This window comes from Colobus angolensis, unplaced genomic scaffold (assembly GCF_000951035.1).
Source record: "Colobus angolensis palliatus isolate OR3802 unplaced genomic scaffold, Cang.pa_1.0 Scaffold177, whole genome shotgun sequence".
Classification (NCBI taxonomy): domain Eukaryota; kingdom Metazoa; phylum Chordata; class Mammalia; order Primates; family Cercopithecidae; genus Colobus; species Colobus angolensis.
In genome coordinates this window covers 1,224,780-1,242,598 of record NW_012114899.1, presented here as the reverse complement: position 1 = coordinate 1,242,598, position 17,819 = coordinate 1,224,780, and the positions used below count along the sequence as shown (strand labels likewise).

Genomic DNA, 17,819 nt, shown 5'->3' with positions numbered 1-17,819 from the left:
CCATGCCCAGCTTTTTTTTTTTTTTTTTAGCAGAGACTGGGTTTTGCCACATTGGCCAGGCTGGTCTTGAACTCTTGACCTCAGGTGATTCGCCCACCTTGGCCCTCCAAAGTGCTGGCATTATAGGCGTGAACCACCAGGCTCAGTCAAAACTGAATAATTCTTAATGATCCTTTCGCCTCTATCAGTCTATGACCCTGCTGTGCCTCATGCTGGATCAGAGGATCTCTTATCCCCTGTGTTTGCCAGGAATTCAAAGCCCTGGGACATGGTAGAGAATATGCAGGAAAAGAGGCTACAAAAGGGAAAATTGAGGTAGAAAATACCATCTTCTCCATTTGGCCTAAGGCCAGCCCTGTCTTTATTTTGGTCAGAGCTTCAATCTTCACCTATCTTCTCTACTCATTTAACAGTTATGTAACCTAATACTGACTGAAACAGAGGCTCCACCAAGACCCACTGCCCATCTTGTGTGTAAGTGTAGCCTACATTGTTCTCAAAAACTTAGTTTCCAACATTGAAAAAAAAAATCATGAGATATCTAAAAATTCTAATTTCCAGCTTCTCTGCAAAACTCAGGAGATCTGAGATCATGTGTTCTCTCTACAACAAACAGCTGCCACCTGGGAGTGGCTGTAGGCCTTCTTCACCAGAATTGTACCTGCCTCCTCCTTGGTCCACCTCCTCACTCCACCTCATTTGCAAAACTTGATTAGCCCTTGTAAGGATTTATGTTTGAGACCCCATTCTCTAAGGCTCTTCACAGACTAACTGACGTTCATTCAGTGAGTTTTTCATTCTCCTTTTGCCCCCAGGAGAAGATGATGTCTACAAAGAGGCAAAGAGAAAGATTAGAGGCTCAGGGCAAAAGCTGCCATTACTAGACCTTGACAAATCTTGAGCTGTGCTTATATCAGTGGAAAAACCAATGGCAAACAAGTACATGTCAGAATGCCTGTCACCTGGCTATTGGGGACAAAGGTAAACTTGATAAAAACTGCTTTCAATGCAGAAAGGGCAATTAATGCAAAGGGAAACGGCTATTCCAGGCTGCTTAAGTACACGTAGAACTATCAGCAAACACTGTTTTTCTCTTTGGTGTCCACAGTAATCAAGAAGTTTCCTACAGGCCTAAACATTGCATCTAAGAGAGCCCATGACACTTGCCTTTGTGGTTTTCAATTGTCCCACTGGTGGTAAACAAAAGGCTGAGAAGGGCCACTGTGATGGCAGTCATCATTACAAGGAGGAAAATCAGGAATGTCTCCAAGTTAGAGAAGGTCCGTTTGGCCATTTCTTCTCAGGTACAGTAGAGATGGAAGAAGAAATATTGAAGAGGAAGAAATCACAAATTAAAATGCAAAAGCTTTAAGCCAACCGAAGTTAAGATATCTTAACTCTTTCATATTAATAGACTATACCAAGGATGACAAGTACAGAGCACTTACCACTCATTCCATAGACCAAGCCCATGGCAGACAAGACCAATCAATTACAGCATTCTTTTTGAAAAGCTCGAATGTGGTTTCCAAATCTTTCTCAACACAACACTCCTCCTGGCAGCAACCATTCATGATTTAGCATTGACCACTGAGCTAAAATCTACTTGCATTCCTCAGCCATATCACACTGCTTTCATTTACGGTGATGATGCTGTTTATGGATCTGTATGTGGGTCTGGGCTGAGAGTGCCTTTGTTGACAAGGATGACTGATGCACACATACTTCTTGTATTTGGGAGAAGGCTGGCTGGGGTTAGGAAAGTATTCTGCGGTCATGGACTTAGTAGAATTATCTTGTTCACCTGGAGATGAAACTCGTAACTTTGGCCTTTCCACTCTAGGTTTTAACTTTCAATTACTATCTGGTGAGAAATGGGCATGGAAAAGGGAATTAGCATCTCTGGTCTGAAGGCAGGCATTACAAAACACATCCCTCTTCAGTGATCAGAAGGATCCCAAACATTTTGCAAACCTTGCATCAAAGAACGATAATTTAAAATGCTCCTATGTTCTACAAAAGTATCAAATGTCATTACAGATTCCTTAAGATGTTTTAAGGGAGGGAGAATTAATCATTACTCAGAGGAACTATACAAGTTAAAACCCCATAAAATGTAATAATAATAAGAAGAATGTGGTGGTTAAAAATTTAGTTCTGAAATCTGACTCCAGTGGTCAAATTTCATTTCTGCCACTTACTGGGTGACTTTGGGAAATCCTCCCCCAATACTGAACGTCAGCTTACCCATCTGTAAATAGGAATATGATTATGATCATCTTATCTTAAAGTTCTTGTAAAACCTATCTCATAAATTTCTTATAAAAATAAGATGAGATGAAGCAACAACACTTCTTTTGTTCAATAAATGCTCAAACTGGTAGCATTTATTAATAGATTCCAAAGTAGCAAAGAGTCTGTGCTCTTCCCTGTCCTTTAAGGGAATTTACAGGAGGCTAGTGTTAAAGGATGATTGAAATCACAGGTGGGACCTTCAGAGCCCATTTTCTTAACCTGTGCTTTAGGAAGCCTGAGAGGTTAAATGGTATAGGAATCTCAGGATTTGCCCCCAAAATAGGGGATTTGTGGCTAAGATGCTGCTACCCCCAAGAGTTAAAAAATGGTAACAATGTAGATATATTTAGTAGAGTCCATTTCTTATTCAATTTGACTTAGGTAAGAAGATAAAACAAAATATCATTTAGAGTTTATAAAGAGTTTACATTTACAATCCTGAAATTTCAAATTATCTCTTAAAATAATTCATAAAATATAGCAACACTGAGCCAGCATTCACATGTGCCAAGAGTTTCCTAAAACTCAGTGCTGCTGTTCTCTTTAGTTGGGGGATATATTATTCAACCTGCCAGTCTCTACCCAGCAGGCCTTATTTATCTAAGTTACTGCCTGGTCTGTGCAAGCATTTGATTTTGCAATTCCTGGGCTAGAGGTGACAGAACAGTCTAACAGCAGACACTTCAGAGGGTAGGCTGAACTGAACTGGGAGTGGGCAAAGAGACTGGAACATGTTCCCAAATCTTCTGATTATTCGGAAGCTTTCCTCATCCACTTATCACCACCATAATCCCGTTACCCACCAGCAGCAGGGACAACTTCAAATGTGGAGCAAAACAAATCAGATCTGTGATTTATGACCAACTTCTATTGTTGGTTCCCAGGAGTCGGGAAACACATCTAAGATATGCCTCTGAACTCTAAAGATCTACAGAGAATTACTACTCATTAGCAGCTCTTCTGCCAGAAAACTTCAAACCCAGTATCTCTAGTTCTTGCTCAGAGCTTTGGTTCTCTAAGCCTTCCTACTAGCCAAGATGACTGACAGTTGGATCTCCCAACCCCAGAGCATGGACAGGCAGATTGTGCATGTAAATGTGGTCATGTAGCAGAAGGCTGTGTATCAAACAGAGAGGGTACAAAATAATACTTCTTTTTTGTTTCTAGTTTTGCATTGGTGAGCTGATGACATTTTATACCACTCAACAATGGCACTTGATTTAACATTAGCATTTCCACATATTATGTGGACTTGAATGATCTACCTCACGTGTTTCACCATTCTGTTTAGCTGCCACAATTGTTGCCAACAGTAACATTCTTTTTGAACTACTTTAGCTGACTTGACCACCACCTTTAAGGAAATTAAAACTTGGGTTAGCACTATTTATTTCTCATTGGTGACTAAAATCTGAATTTCAATGTTAAAGCAGATGCCTTCCCCGCCTCTAGAATACAAACCCACCTTGGTAGAGCTAAGCCAATAATTATATCTTAAAGGATTATAGATTTTATAATGGTTAACACTTAATCTGTAATAATCCTGAAAACTCAATAATGAGGCTCTAATGGCACAATAGCAAGCAATTTGCCACATCTTCACAGAACAGGGTCCCTGTTTTTCAAGGAAAGACTAAAAGGTAACAATTTGGCAAAAGAGGGTTCCAAAGCTATGAGATAAATTGAAGCTTTAGGGTCTCTTCAAGATCTCCGAGACAACAGGATAATCAATAGCCCTCCTTCCCTCCTTCTCCAAGAAAACATAGCCATCCTTACCTGATTCTAGTACTCAAAAGAACTTTCACATCCCAGTGAAGCAAATGGCTATCCAGAATCGTGTCCCCTATCCCCTTGCACGTTGCTGGGTTTATATTTCCCAGCACCTTCTGAAACCTACTGAGAAAAAATTTTCAGTCAAGTTCAGGAGTGTTAGAGCTCTCATTAGCATACCGTTGTGGGCTTGGTACAAGTATGAGATTAAAGAGTATTGATAACAAAAAGCTTATGCACGAACTCTCTCTTAGGGCAGCCTGTTATCAGAGGTAGAAGTTGCAGAAGGCCTGCTGGACTGAAGGTCGTTTCACTTTTTCTGTAACTTTTCCAGCATGACAAATTCTGCGCAAAGCTTATAACCTGAATCACACACACACGCAAAATGCATCTACTTCATTTACCACTGGTCGTTCTACAGCAAAGAGAGTAGTAATATATGCTGGACATCAGTGTGGGCTGTGGATAGCAATAGGAAATATTTTCACCAATTTCAGAACAGAAAACTAATCTTAATTTTTATGAGTGCTCATAAAAAGAATTCTAAATTTTAGATTTGCTAAATGTGAGTAGTAAATAATACAGCAAGACTGCTATGCAACTATTAAAAATCATACTGAAAATAATTTAATGACATGCAAAAATTGCCGAATATTAAGTAATTTTAAGTTTACAAAACAATATGATCCCATTTGTAAAGTAAACATTACTTATGTTTGCTTTATATACATTATATACTTTATATATGTTACATATTAAAGACTGTAAGTACAGGAAAACGGTAAGAAGTAATTATCTGGTGATTATGGGTGGTTTTGTTTTCATCGTTTTGTCTCTTGGTATTTCCTATCATACGCATGCATCACTTTCAAAATGGGGAAATAAAATGTTTTTCTTCCTCTTGGAGAACATAGACTACAGCATGAAGTTAAACAATGGACCACGGAGACAAAGAAAGCAATAAAGAAACCAACCAATCCATTCCCTTTTTTTCCCTAGTAAAATCTAAGCTGTCTAGGACACATTTTAAAGACGGCCACAAAGGCCGCTTAATTCCTTGCAGAGTTTGATCAGAGATGGGCCTGCAAAATTCCAACTGAAGTATTAAAGACACAAGTTCCTTCAGATAAGGCATTTAGTAATGCATCTTAAATTTCTCTCTGCTACTACAGAGGGGGAAAGATTAAATTATGATATTAAACAAGGTTTTTTTAGTGCATTTATGTAGAATTATTGGTTACAAGCAAACACCAAATCTAGTTAATGTAGGACAAGAGGGGAAAAAGAGGAAAAGTAAATTCACTGGAAGACAGCAAGAAAAGCTGCAGGCCCAGGCTCAGGCTGGCCAGGAATCAGAGCATCTCTGCAGATCTAGGTAGCAGGAGCTATCAAACAATCTCTTCAGGGCATTACCATTGAGATGGATGGACTCCAACTATTTTAGGTCTTGTGTTGTGCCACTCAGGAGCCAGTTTCTGAAAGACAGCTATATAATACCTTTATCCTTTCATTTGAGGGGATACTTAACTGAGAATCTTAAAAAAATTCACAAAGAGAGAAGAGTAGTTCTCCAAAATAAAATCAAGGTGCTATTTAACTTATGAGCCAGTAAAAACAACAAATACCCACTAGTGACTTCCCATGGGATTTCCTTCTCCCACCTTTCTGCCTTGCAGTGGGGAGGCCTCTTGACTGCCCCTGTGGTCTCCTCCAGACTTCCCCAGCCATCTTCCTCATCATAAAAAGGAGCCATGCTATGGCCCATTCAGACTCCTGCTCAGTGACTCACAATCTAGACAAATGAGATTATTTTAACCAGGGTTGTGGTAGACAACAATGGCATAACATGTCACCTTTCCTAGACTACATTTGAGGGTCCATACCTGAACAATAATGGGGTGAGAACTGAGAAGATTCCAAGTGCTCTGGAGGGCCAGTGGAGAAAAGACGTTGGACCCCGGGGACTCATAATGTCCATCAAAACAACTGACTCCTATAGACAGGAACAAGACTCAAGACTCCCCTGGGGTGAGATGAAGATACGGTCACTGTAAATATTTAACTTGTGCACCCATTTTATTTCTGTCTGAAATGACTCTCTCATGAATCCAATTAGCTAGGATAAGCTAACTGTTCTTCTCTATACTCTACCGCCCCAAAATTCACTCATGTACACATACTGCACCCATATTGCAGAGGAGGAAACAGACATCAATTTTCAGAACACATAAGGGTGGTTAAAAGTGAGCATGATTCAGCAATGGTATTGAAGGATATAAGCCCAAGTCTCCAGACTCCTAGACAAGAGCTTTTGCCTCTCACCAAATTCTAATTGTCTACATTACCTTGACCTGAACCTTGGCATGGCAACTCTGGGGATATAAACGTCTCTGTGTTTACTCCTTACTAGCAATTGATGAAGCAAAGCTATATCCTCTGTCTCTTAACACCCCATCCCAGAAGGAAAAACTAATGAGCACAAAGTAAAGGCAGCTGATGAATAATTGTATTCAAGCTGGAAAAATATTTCTCCCAAAACCCTAACTCCTAAATCATTAAGCAATAATCACTAGCATCACAATTTTTCTTAATATTTTACTTATGGAGTCTTAGAAGGCATGGTGCTAATTTCATATACTTCGTGTTAAGGGTCATATTCTTTCATTCTTTAACTCTTAGAGTAATTAAAGATTAAATTACTTCTGGCTGGGCGCGGTGGCTCACACCTGTAATCCCAGCACTTTGGGAGACTGAGGCGGGCGGATCACGAGGTCAGGAGATCAAGACCATCCTGGCTAACACGGTGAAACCCCGATTCTACTACAAATACAAAAAAAATTAGCTGATATTACAGGTGCTTACCTGTAATACCAGCTACTTGGGAGGCTGAGGCAGGAGAATGGCTTGAACCCAGGAGGTGGAGATCGCAGTGAGCCAAGATCACACCACTGCACTCCAGCCTGGGATACAGAGCGATATTCTGTCAAAAAAAAAAAAACTTCTAGAAAAAATATATTATATATAGCATCCAGACTGTCATCTTTAAGTAACATTTCTTGCTGAAAGGAACTGGAAATCCTTGGAGAAATGGCTGGTTCTGGGTCTGGGGCAGGAATTATAGAACTAAGCTGGGAATATTTTATTATACTAGAAATCAAAAAAGTCATCAAAATTATGAAGACAGTATCTAAAGAACTAGAGAGCTTCCCACTAACTAAAGATTAGTTAACTTGAGCATCAATTTAAAAAATAACTGCAATGGATTGAAGCGAATCAAATATGCTTAAATCCATGATGTCATAATGATACTTTTTAAAAGATGCTAAGGAATCAATTTGTTATTCTGAAAATTGGTTTAAAAAAAGGACAGTAGTAGGAATCAAGAAATCAAGGATGTACTCTGCTTTTCCTGCATACATGTACAGCAGGAAAGCCAAATAGTTGATGAGGAACAGTTTCTCATGATCCAAATATTCCAACTAATAAATGAGGAAGGAATGACAAACTGGAATCTAAATATTTTCAATCCCTTATGAAATGATGGATCTAGACAAAGATCATCAATAGCTGATTAGGTCACCAATAGAGAAAAAGAGAGACAACAAGGTACTGCAGCCTCTATACCACATACACAACTGCATACTGCAACCTCTGAACCACATACACAACATTCTCAATGTTACCAAAAAGCGAAACCTAAATCGGATCAGCCTCTAGATCTAAGTGCCTGTTCATAGGAAATACAAAAGACAACTGAATATGTATGTTAAGGATGACATGGGGGTACAGGAAGTGAAATTTAGACTGTGAGAGAGTAAAACCAATGATCCAGTTTGTTTAAAAAATGTGTTAGAACTGAAAAGAAAGGAAGAAGTAGGAAGGGGAGGTGGTGAGGGGGAGACAAGAACAAGAGCAAGAATGGGTTGTGGATGGGAGAGAAGGGCAGAGGCAAAGGACAGGGAGAATGGCCAGGGAAAGGGAGGGGAGAAGAGAACAGCTGGGGCAGAGGAAAGGAAAGGAGAGAAGAGGCTGCAGATTAAAAGACACAAAAAGACAGGTCAATCCACTGTATGTTGTAGGCTCAGAACCAACATTATTTGGAAGCTGATTCAAACAAAAACAAAAACATTATGAAACAGGGGACATTTTAACACTGACTAGATACATAACAATGTTCAGGGATTGTTTAAAATACAATAATGGTACTGTGATTATACTTTTTAAAGAAATTTTTGTGTCTTAGAGACACGTTCTGAAACACAGATTTAAAAAAAAGAAATGATGTATTGATAAAAAGTGCAAAAGTCAAATGGACGGATGGATGGACAGATGGATGGATGGATGGTTGGACAGCTAGCAGAACAGATGGGAGGACAGATGGATGGACATAAGCTTTGTTCTTGAAAATACCAGTTGACGGGAGATAGGTAGGTAAGGAGCACTATGGCAGATACTGCAGAATGCTCCACTCAACACCCATTCCAAATTCTAGTGTACAGAGAAGCTGGACCCCCATTTGCCTAGAGTTCCAGATCGACTTTAGGTTCTGCCTTTCAGACACATTGGCATGAGACTTTGATTCAGAACTGAGCCAGTTGGACAGTGAAACAGGGCATGGACCATCCATTTTCATGGTTTGGATCATGGCAGCACAGCCCTGAGCTGGTAGTTTGCTGGCTGTTTCCAGATGCCGCAGCCTGCTTCCTTACTGCGTGAACATAGTCAAGGTAGCCCACCACTAAGAAGCTCAATTCTGCAATTTAAGCTGGGGAGTTGTTCCTGAGGGCTCAGCTTCAACGCTCTGTCTTCAGCCTTCACAATAATACTGCAAGTTATCTCAATCCTTTAATAAATCCTTTTCTTTTTAAGTTCCCTGGAGTGTATTCTGTTATCTCCAACTAAGAACATGGCCAAGCTAAATCTCACAGAAGTGAGTGTTGGACCCCTCTGTAAAGAATGCATGCATTCTAATCAACTGGACCCTGTGTATGCCACGTTGCCTCTGAGAACATTTTTAAAGTTAAAAGTATTGAGCAGTCTGCCACAATGCATTTTTATTGAGTCCAAAAAGAAATTTTTTTTGGTACACAGGGATGCTATGGTGGTACTTTAACACCTCGTGGGTTTTTCACAAGACTGAAAAATCTCTTTGAACCCTGAAGCAGGCTCATCACAAGTTAACTGTAGATTCACCTTTTCAATGGTCTCAGTTCTACTTTGAATTCAACCTGCAAGCAAGAGAGGAGGAGCATCTTTTGTTCTGAGCTGAAATGAATGTTCTTATTTAACCCCTTATGCATCCATCATATATTAAGCCTGAGACTGCAACTAAAGATGGCCCAGTGTGGTGCAGAGCCCAGGCTGATTCCGTGAGGGACTTCTCAGCTCTGACCAAAGTGGCAGGGCTTGGAAGAAAATAGAGTATGACAAGGGAGCACACCATTACCCTCCTTCCCCCAGGAAATTTACAAAGCCCATGATCCCAGGAGAGTACAAGTAGATGTTGACAATCTTCTGCTTTTCTCAGAGAGCAGGGCAGGTAAAACTACTCCAGGATTACAGAGTTTCTTCCCTCAAATTTACCCCAGTTCTGCCTTCAAAACAAAGGAAAAAGATAAAGCGAAACATTGTAGATATGAAAAGAACTGGGATTTAAATCTGAAGTTTAAGATGTATATGTTTGTTTGTTTTCAGTTACCTTAATTTCCCTGAGCTTCATTCATTTCCATATATATATATATATATAAAATCAGGGAGTCTAACAAGAACCTACCTTGTTAAAAGATTACATAGCTACTATGTTTTTTAAACTTCTCTGTTTGCCTTCTCTATAACAGGAGGCAAATTAGTTATTTCTTTAATTATGGACTAATTAATTCTGGATGCCCCAAGAGTGGCAGGTTCTGTGCATTTTAAACTCTATAGCACAGTTACGTTTTCCTGGTATATTCCTCATACTTGGTTCTAAAGATCTCCCCATTCAACTTTGATAAATTCAACCTTAAGGGAAAAAAGTATCTTTTGCTATTTTTGACACATCCAGAGAGTTTAAAATCTAGATAAAATTAGAATTGCAAAACGTCCCTATTTCTCCACTGTTAGATAAACACTGGGGGGCTGGTAACCTTTTCCAGAGTCTTTGGAAATTATTCTCTGATGATTTATCTTTTTCTAAAACCACAGATAAGAATTTATTTCATTTGGCAGAGACAAATTTGACCTATGTGCTATACAAGATTACAAAGTCAGATTGGGAGAAAGCAGGATGCAGTCGCATTTATCATTATTTCAGGGACAGGGTGGCAATATCTTCTGATGTAATGCCCTCTACATAAATCTCAAATGGTTCACATCTCCCACCTGTGCTGTGCACCTGTGGAAAAAAAAATACCACACTGTCCTTTGATAGACTTGAAAAAGAAAGGACCAAGAGAAGCAGAAAGCAAATGATAATATCAAAGTCCAGCCTGACTCAATCGATATTCCCTCAGGCCAACGTGAGGAAGGAGGGAGGAGAGTCTGAGAGGAGCTTGGTGTGGAGGCATATGGTCTTTCTTATATTGGGCAGAATCAAATCTGAGGAGGAAATCCACCAGCTAAGAATTGCTTTCTTTCCTGGAGCAAACTCACTGGCAACTATTCAGAGAATCCCCCCATTAGATCAGTCAAGAATTAAAAGGAGAGGGGAACCCGACCTTCCCTATGCCAGGAAGTGAATGTACGGCATTTCTCACATTCTCTCTTGCTGCAATTGTCTAACTCCTTCCCAAGGACAATCTACTCTAGACCCAGGAAGAAAAAGAAAAAGTTATTGCTCATGTATATCTACCTGGAGGGATAATGCCTGCAGCAGGACTTAACGTCTTGGATTTAGCACTGATGTGGGATGGTTATAAGGGCCAGGAGACATCTGAAATACCAGGCTCAATGATGCAGTCAATGAAATAAGGGTAGGTAATGTAGGAAGTATATCATGTTCCCTCAACTTTATGGAGGCCAAGACATCTGAACTGGAGACTGAGGCAGGGGTTGGATCCTAAGAGACTGAGGTTAGGGCAGGAAGCTCCCACCTGAGCTACGTAGGTTCCCTAAGAGTCAAAGGGGCCAGCCCAGGAAGTTCTGTGAGAGAAAGGCAGAGCTCAATGACAAGGGGGAAATCACAAAGAATCTTGAGCTTGCAAGAGCCAAAGGCAGGATCCAACTCAGATTCCAGAGCCAAGATGAGGCCAGGCCAGGATGGAATCTAAGCTAAAGCAGATGAGGCACAAGTTCAAAGGGGTTGGCGGTCTTGGCCCCAGGTCACCTACAGGTAGTATTTATGACTCCATTTTATTATGAATCAGTAGATTAGAGAGACCTGTGTGGGTTGGGCTGGCTTATCCAGCCAGAACAAGAAAGATGATCATTAAAACAACAATTTATTGAGCTCTTACTATGTAGATACTTATCAAGTGAGGGCAAGAAGGACAGTCATCTTTTTAAATAACAAAAAATAAAATGCAATTAACTTACTGAACTTATTATGCTCCAGACACTGTTCCGAGGCCATTACAAGAATTACCTCATTTAGTACTCATAGTAACCCTGTGAGGGTGGTACTATTCCTATCCTCATTTAACATTTGAATTAAAAAATAAAAAACTAAGTCATAGAGAAGCCAATCAAATAGCTGATAGTTGGAGGTCGTCTAGCCAGTAAGAGGTCAAGCTGGATTCAAAACAGATCATCTGCCCTCAGAGCTCTCTAGCTTAACCATCAGCTACACTATGCAACATAAGCATCTGCCTTCTACTGGTATCAATATATTCATGTATTTATTTATTTATTTATTTATTTATTTGAGATGGAGTTTTGCTCTTGTCACCCAGACTGGAGTGCAGTGGTGCAATCTCAGCTCACTTCAACCTCCACCTCTCGGGTTCAAGCAATTCTCCTGCCTCAGCCTCCCTAGCAGCTGGGATTACAGGCACGCACCACTACACTTGGCTAATTTTTATATTTTTAGTAGAGACAGGGTTTTGTCATGTTGACCAGGCTGGTCTCAAACTCCTGACCTCAGGTGATCCACCCACCTGGACCTCCCAAAGTGCTGGGATTACAGGCGTGAGCCACCACACCGGCCTATATTCATGTCTTTAGAGTAACAAAAAGATAATGCATGTCAATTAGTGAAAGCCATAAAGCTGTTGTAAGAAGAAATCAAACCTTTAGTCTCAGAGACTGTGAGAAGAGGTAAGGATTCTGAAGTCATCTAGGACAATCCCCTTGTCATAGAGATAGTTACTCACCCAAGGTCACTATGGTGGAGTCTTGCAGTGCTCATTCATATAAGGTTCTCCATTTCTTTATGGACATATGGGAAGGTTATACTTTCCAGTCTCCTGGTACTGGCGAATGGTCTGTGAGTGGCAGTGACATGCATCACTTCTGGAATGAAGTATTTAGTACTGTGGCATTTGAGAGGGGGTGTGAGTTCTGCATGCTGTTCCTTCCTCTGCCATGGTGACCCTGAGTGTCACGTGTCCCAGATGACAGGTTACAAGTTCCTTGAGATACCACTTGGAAGCAACTGACCTCCAAGAGTTGCCAGACCAAGAATGGGCTTTGCATAAACAAGAAATAAATGTTTACATATTAAGCAACTAAGATTCAGGGAATTTATTTGTTACCACAGCAAGCCTCCTGTCCATCCTGACTAATATGCTCATAATGCTAGCTTATGGAGATGACTTCTTAGCTAAATTATAAATCTTACTTTTAAATTATTTCAGTCCAATAAACATCTCAATCAAATGATTTTATTTCTACTTTTCAAAACATATTAAAATCCCTCTAATTCAGAGATAAAATTTCATACAACCTGAAATACAAAACATGGCTAAAAATATAAAGTAAATATGAGAGGCTTGTAGGTTACAGAAATTCATGACATAAAGTCCACGTATTTTACTCTACAGGGGAAGCTTCATTCATATAGAGGTAACTTTAATTTACATACAATTCTAACCAGCTGTCCTTTTTCTTTGGATCATAGAAACTTAACACAGGTTTCTAGAAGCAGACACCCAGGTAGTAAAAGTGATAGCTTAAAGAGACTCAAGTGAAAATTACTCTGTCCAGGACAATAATCAGTGGTCACAGTGACAATCTGAGTCTTTTAACAACCTCTAAAACAGCAGAATCTGAAACACATTTAAAAAAAGATTTTTCCAAGATTTTTTTTTTTTGAAGTTTAAAAGAAAGAACTCCAAGTTCTAAAGCTACCAATAATATGAAGAGGGAGACAAAGAGATAACTAGATTAATTCATCTCAAAATGTAACACTGTTTTGTTAGCATGGGATTTAGGGAACTCTTTTATTTTCTGCATTTTACTTAACCATATTTATATTTTTCTGCAATGATAATGTATTACTTTTGTGATATAAAGGTAATTTTTTTAAAGGGTTGAATTCAGGTGTACAAAAAGGTCACGGAGAGTGAATACATTAATTCCCCAGATAGACTAAAAAAAGGAAGTGTCAACTCTACGAGGCTATTCTTATGCATCATCAAATAAAGAATAACCACTGCTAAAAATAGAGTTTCTGTTTCTTTTCTTAGATATATGAGGAGGACTGTGCTGACCTCAGATTCTATCTCGGATGAGCTCAGAAATCAGTGGTCTGGGTGCATGGGACTTTTAGAAGTAAAGAATCATCAACCAATTCATTCAGGACTAATGGAACAGAACAAGTTCTACTGCTTATTCATGTCACTAATCAGAGAACAGGCTGAGCTACCTTTTCGTACCCAGATGAGCTGAACCTTGGATGCACCATAAGAGATAAAGATTCTTCTGAATAGGATAATTACAGTGGTGTTTACAGAAAGGATTTGATAAAACCAGGTTGCATGGAGCTGTGACCAAGTTGTTGCCTCATAAATGAGTCCAAAGTTGAAGATATCTTGAAGACTAGTATTTTTTCCATTCCAGTGTGTTGGTTCTATGACTGATATATTCAAAATATGTAAATACTGGTTCAACCTGGGCACTGATCAATCGGAGAAGATGCAAGAGTAAACATGTGGTAGACCTGTGTGGATGTATTCCTGCTGAACTTCAGCCTTGGTGAGATTCTCTTTAAAACATGGAGTTATGCATTGGCTGAGGGGTTTCTTCCTTCGAAGTCCCAATTATTGAGTTATAAGCCTTATAAACAGAATGAGTAGTTATTTTTTAAAACCTTCAATTTCATCATCTCACACTGCTGAAAAACTACTTCAATCCATCATGAGGGGGACATGCCACCCATAGCACTTATATGTTGCATCTTAAGAGTACCACTAGAGGGAAAACCATCAGAAAACTGGCATGATAGCTAGGCGAGGTGGCTTGCACCTGTAATCCCAGTGCTTTGGGAGGCTGAGGCAAAAAAGCACTTGAGCCCGGGAGTTCAAGTTCAAGACCAGCCTGGGCCACATAGCAAGACACTGTCTTTACGAAAAATACAAAAATTATCTGGGCATGGTGGCATGTGCTTATAGTTACAGCTACTTGGGAGGCTGAGAAGTTTGAGATCTCAGTGAGCTATGATCGTGGCACTGCACTCCAGCCCTGACAACAGAGTGAGACCCCATCTCTAAGTAAAAAAAATAAAATTAAAACAAAATGAAAAGGAAAGCTGGCATGGCATCTTTCAGGCCTGCCAGCATGGCTGGGTGTGAATGCTTCCAACCAAAGCACAATTGCTGCCCTAATAAAAGTGAATTACATGAAAAAGGAAGAAAACAGTTTAGGCAGGTTATAAGCTGAATTATCCTTGAAAGCCCTTTGGAGGGAGAGAAAACAAACCTAATTTGTAGAAGAGGAAAGTGAGACCATAAGCAATGTTTAAAATTGTGCCCAGGAGGGAGGCTGCCTACATCACACTCATATTTAAGGCAGAAGTAAATAAGTGGGCATATTTATCAAGTGCTCTCCTAAGTGCTGAGTGCTTTACAGCAGGTAAGTATGTGGAGGAAACTTGCAGATGTCTGCAAGAGAGCAGCATAGATGTGATGATCAGTAACAATAGGAAAACCTGCAGGACTGTCACAGTCAGAAAGTATGTGCCCCATCTAAAGGGAACAGCCACTACTCATTGTTGCCATGAGAAAATGCAGGCCCATTGTTGACGGATCCTCCCATTGCTTTTAATGAGAAGGCAGTAATGCAGGTGTTTATCTCAAATTTCTTGATTTTCAAATGGAGGCGAACAATTAAAACAGAAACCCAAACATGTTTATCACTCTTCAGGTCAACACTATGCTGGAAAAACTGAAGATAGGCTGTCCACAAGTTGCAACCTCTGATTTAATCCATTCTTTCCTTCATTCACAAATACTTTCCGAGAATCTCTGGAGTACCACACACTGTGCTAGAACTAAAGGATACAATTCATAAGATGAAGTTCCTGCCCTAAAAATTTTACAATCAAACGTCAAAATAGAGATGATGTCCAAGTAATTACAATATTGAACTCTGCATACCTCTGGGGTATGTAAGAGGAAACCCTAACCCAGACTTGAAGAGGATCAGAAATAGCTTTGACAGGTGGAGACCAGAAAGGTAGCTGTTAACTTAGTGCAACCCTGGCTGCATAACAAACCACCCCAAAACATAATAGTTTAAAATAACAATGTGTTTAGCTCATAATCTTGTGCATTAGCAATTTGGGCTGGGCCCAGCTAGATAGCTCTGACTTGAGACTTTCTGATCCATCAACCAACAGAGAGCTGCTGGGTTGGCTGGGGGTTGTGTGGGGGCTGAGGTTTGGGATGGCCTCAGCTTGGACCACTTGTCTCTCCTCCACATCATCTCTCATTCTCCAGCAGGCTAGCCCAGGTTTGTTCACATGGCAGCTGGACAAGCTTCCAAGAGAATGAGTGAAAACATGCAAGCCTTTTGATGCTGAGGCTCAGAACTGGCACAATGAACTTCCTCTGCATTCCATTACCAAAACAAGCAAGCCCCAGAACCAGCCCAGATTTAAGGGGAGAGGAAATGGTCTCCACCTAGCGATGGGAAGTCACACTGAAAGGTGTGGTCACAGGGTTGGGTGAAGCACAGTGGCTATTTTGGTAACATACTTCACCTGACAAGAAGGCATGACATGTGCGAGGCCTGAAGATAATTGAGACAGAACATGGAGTTTGGGACATTCCAAGTTGTTTAGGATGGCCGGAGCAGAGAAGGCAAAGGGGTTTGAGGGAAGATATGACAAGTGTGGTCAGAAGTCAGATCATACAGGACCTACCATGTATGCAACCCAGTGAAATAGAGAATCTAGGGTGTTTTTTTTTAATGGCTTTTTTGTAAAAACAAAACAAAACAAAAAAAACACACACAGATGATTTTGCCTTGTCAATACAAGACAATAATTGCAAAATAAATACAATGCAAGCTTAAACATAGTATCCTAAATAAAATGCTCTGGGGACTCATAAAGAAGATATACCTTATCTAGTTGGAAAAATTACAGAAGTTGTCTTTAAAATGTAGAATTCAAACTGAACTTTGAAGGACAAAAAGGATTTTGCCAGGCAGGGTTATAGAGGTGAACCAAAAGATGAGCATCCACCAAAGTGCAAGAGGGAAAACCTTGCTTGCTATATGGAATAGCAAGCATTGTGGCTTGGCTAAGCTGAGGGCAGTAGTTCTCAATCTTATTCTGCATTAACCTCCTGAAAGATGATATTCATACGTAACTCTCCCACATTCATACCCTGATTATGCCAGAGTTAAGACAGGCTATGGAGTTATGCACAATTGCCACCTCTCGGACTATAATGCCACCCTCTCTCGCCCCATGGTCTACTGTGCGGCTGAGTCCGAGACGTAGTAATGAAGGACTTTGTAAAGGAGCCATGAAGATTGCACCTGAAATAAGTTACAGACAGAGCCTGGAGGTGCTTAAATGACAGGATAAGGGATTTAATCTTAGTGAAGGCAGTTAAGAGTCCCTGAATATTTTTAAGCAGGACAGTACAAATAGAGCTGCATTTTGCCAATATTCATCTGGCAGAAGTGGGTAAGTAGAGCGGGGGGTGCTAAGAGAGGATGCTTCTTCCCTATCCCTGCCCATGGCAGGCACGATGCATCAATTGAGGGACTTATTTCTGAGAAGCCCAAACAGATCCTCCAAATTCTTCCCAGCGTAGTGTTCTAATGGTGGAGAAAGGGGTGGAACTGAAAAGCCAACTGAAACCTAATGGCCACTCTTGGACAGAAGAAAGTCAGCTGTTTAAGAGGTGAGATGTCATTTAGGTGGGAAGCAGAGCCAGGACGGCATTTGGAAGTGGAAGTGGAAATGAAAAGGAAGAATACTTTGAGAATTGTTGGCAAAGTGTGTCAGTATGACTTGGCACTTGTTTCATGTTGGGGGGTGAAGGGGGGGCAACTAAATATCACTCCAATTTTTTGAGCTTATGAGAGAATATGGAGCCATTACCTACAAAAAGAATTGAGAAAACAAACTGATTAGGAAGGGAAGAAGAATATACATGGAGTTTGAGTCTTTAGTATAAACTTCAGGCCTAAGATGATTAGAATGAAGGCTGAGGCTAAAGTTTGTAAGAATAAACACATAAACATGAATCTCATGAACATGGGATTTTCCCCAAGATACTCGGCATTGAATGAATACATAGGGGAGAGGAGTCAATTTCTTATTTCCCCTAAAAATACTACATTATCACTCAAGAGTCATGGCAGAACCAAAAACAACTGGAAAG

At 40.2% G+C, this 17,819-nt stretch overlaps 1 protein-coding gene across 1 annotated transcript in view; it reads right to left on the bottom strand.

Annotated features, from left to right (window-relative positions):
• ASAH2 (N-acylsphingosine amidohydrolase (non-lysosomal ceramidase) 2) overlaps positions 1-1,294 on the bottom strand; it is a 72,365-nt gene extending 71,071 nt beyond the window's left edge. The window contains 1 exon segment of the mRNA XM_011938756.1: positions 1,162-1,294. Within this exon segment, the coding sequence (XP_011794146.1) occupies positions 1,162-1,294 (133 nt within the window).
• Between the last annotated feature and the right edge of the window lie 16,525 nt (positions 1,295-17,819).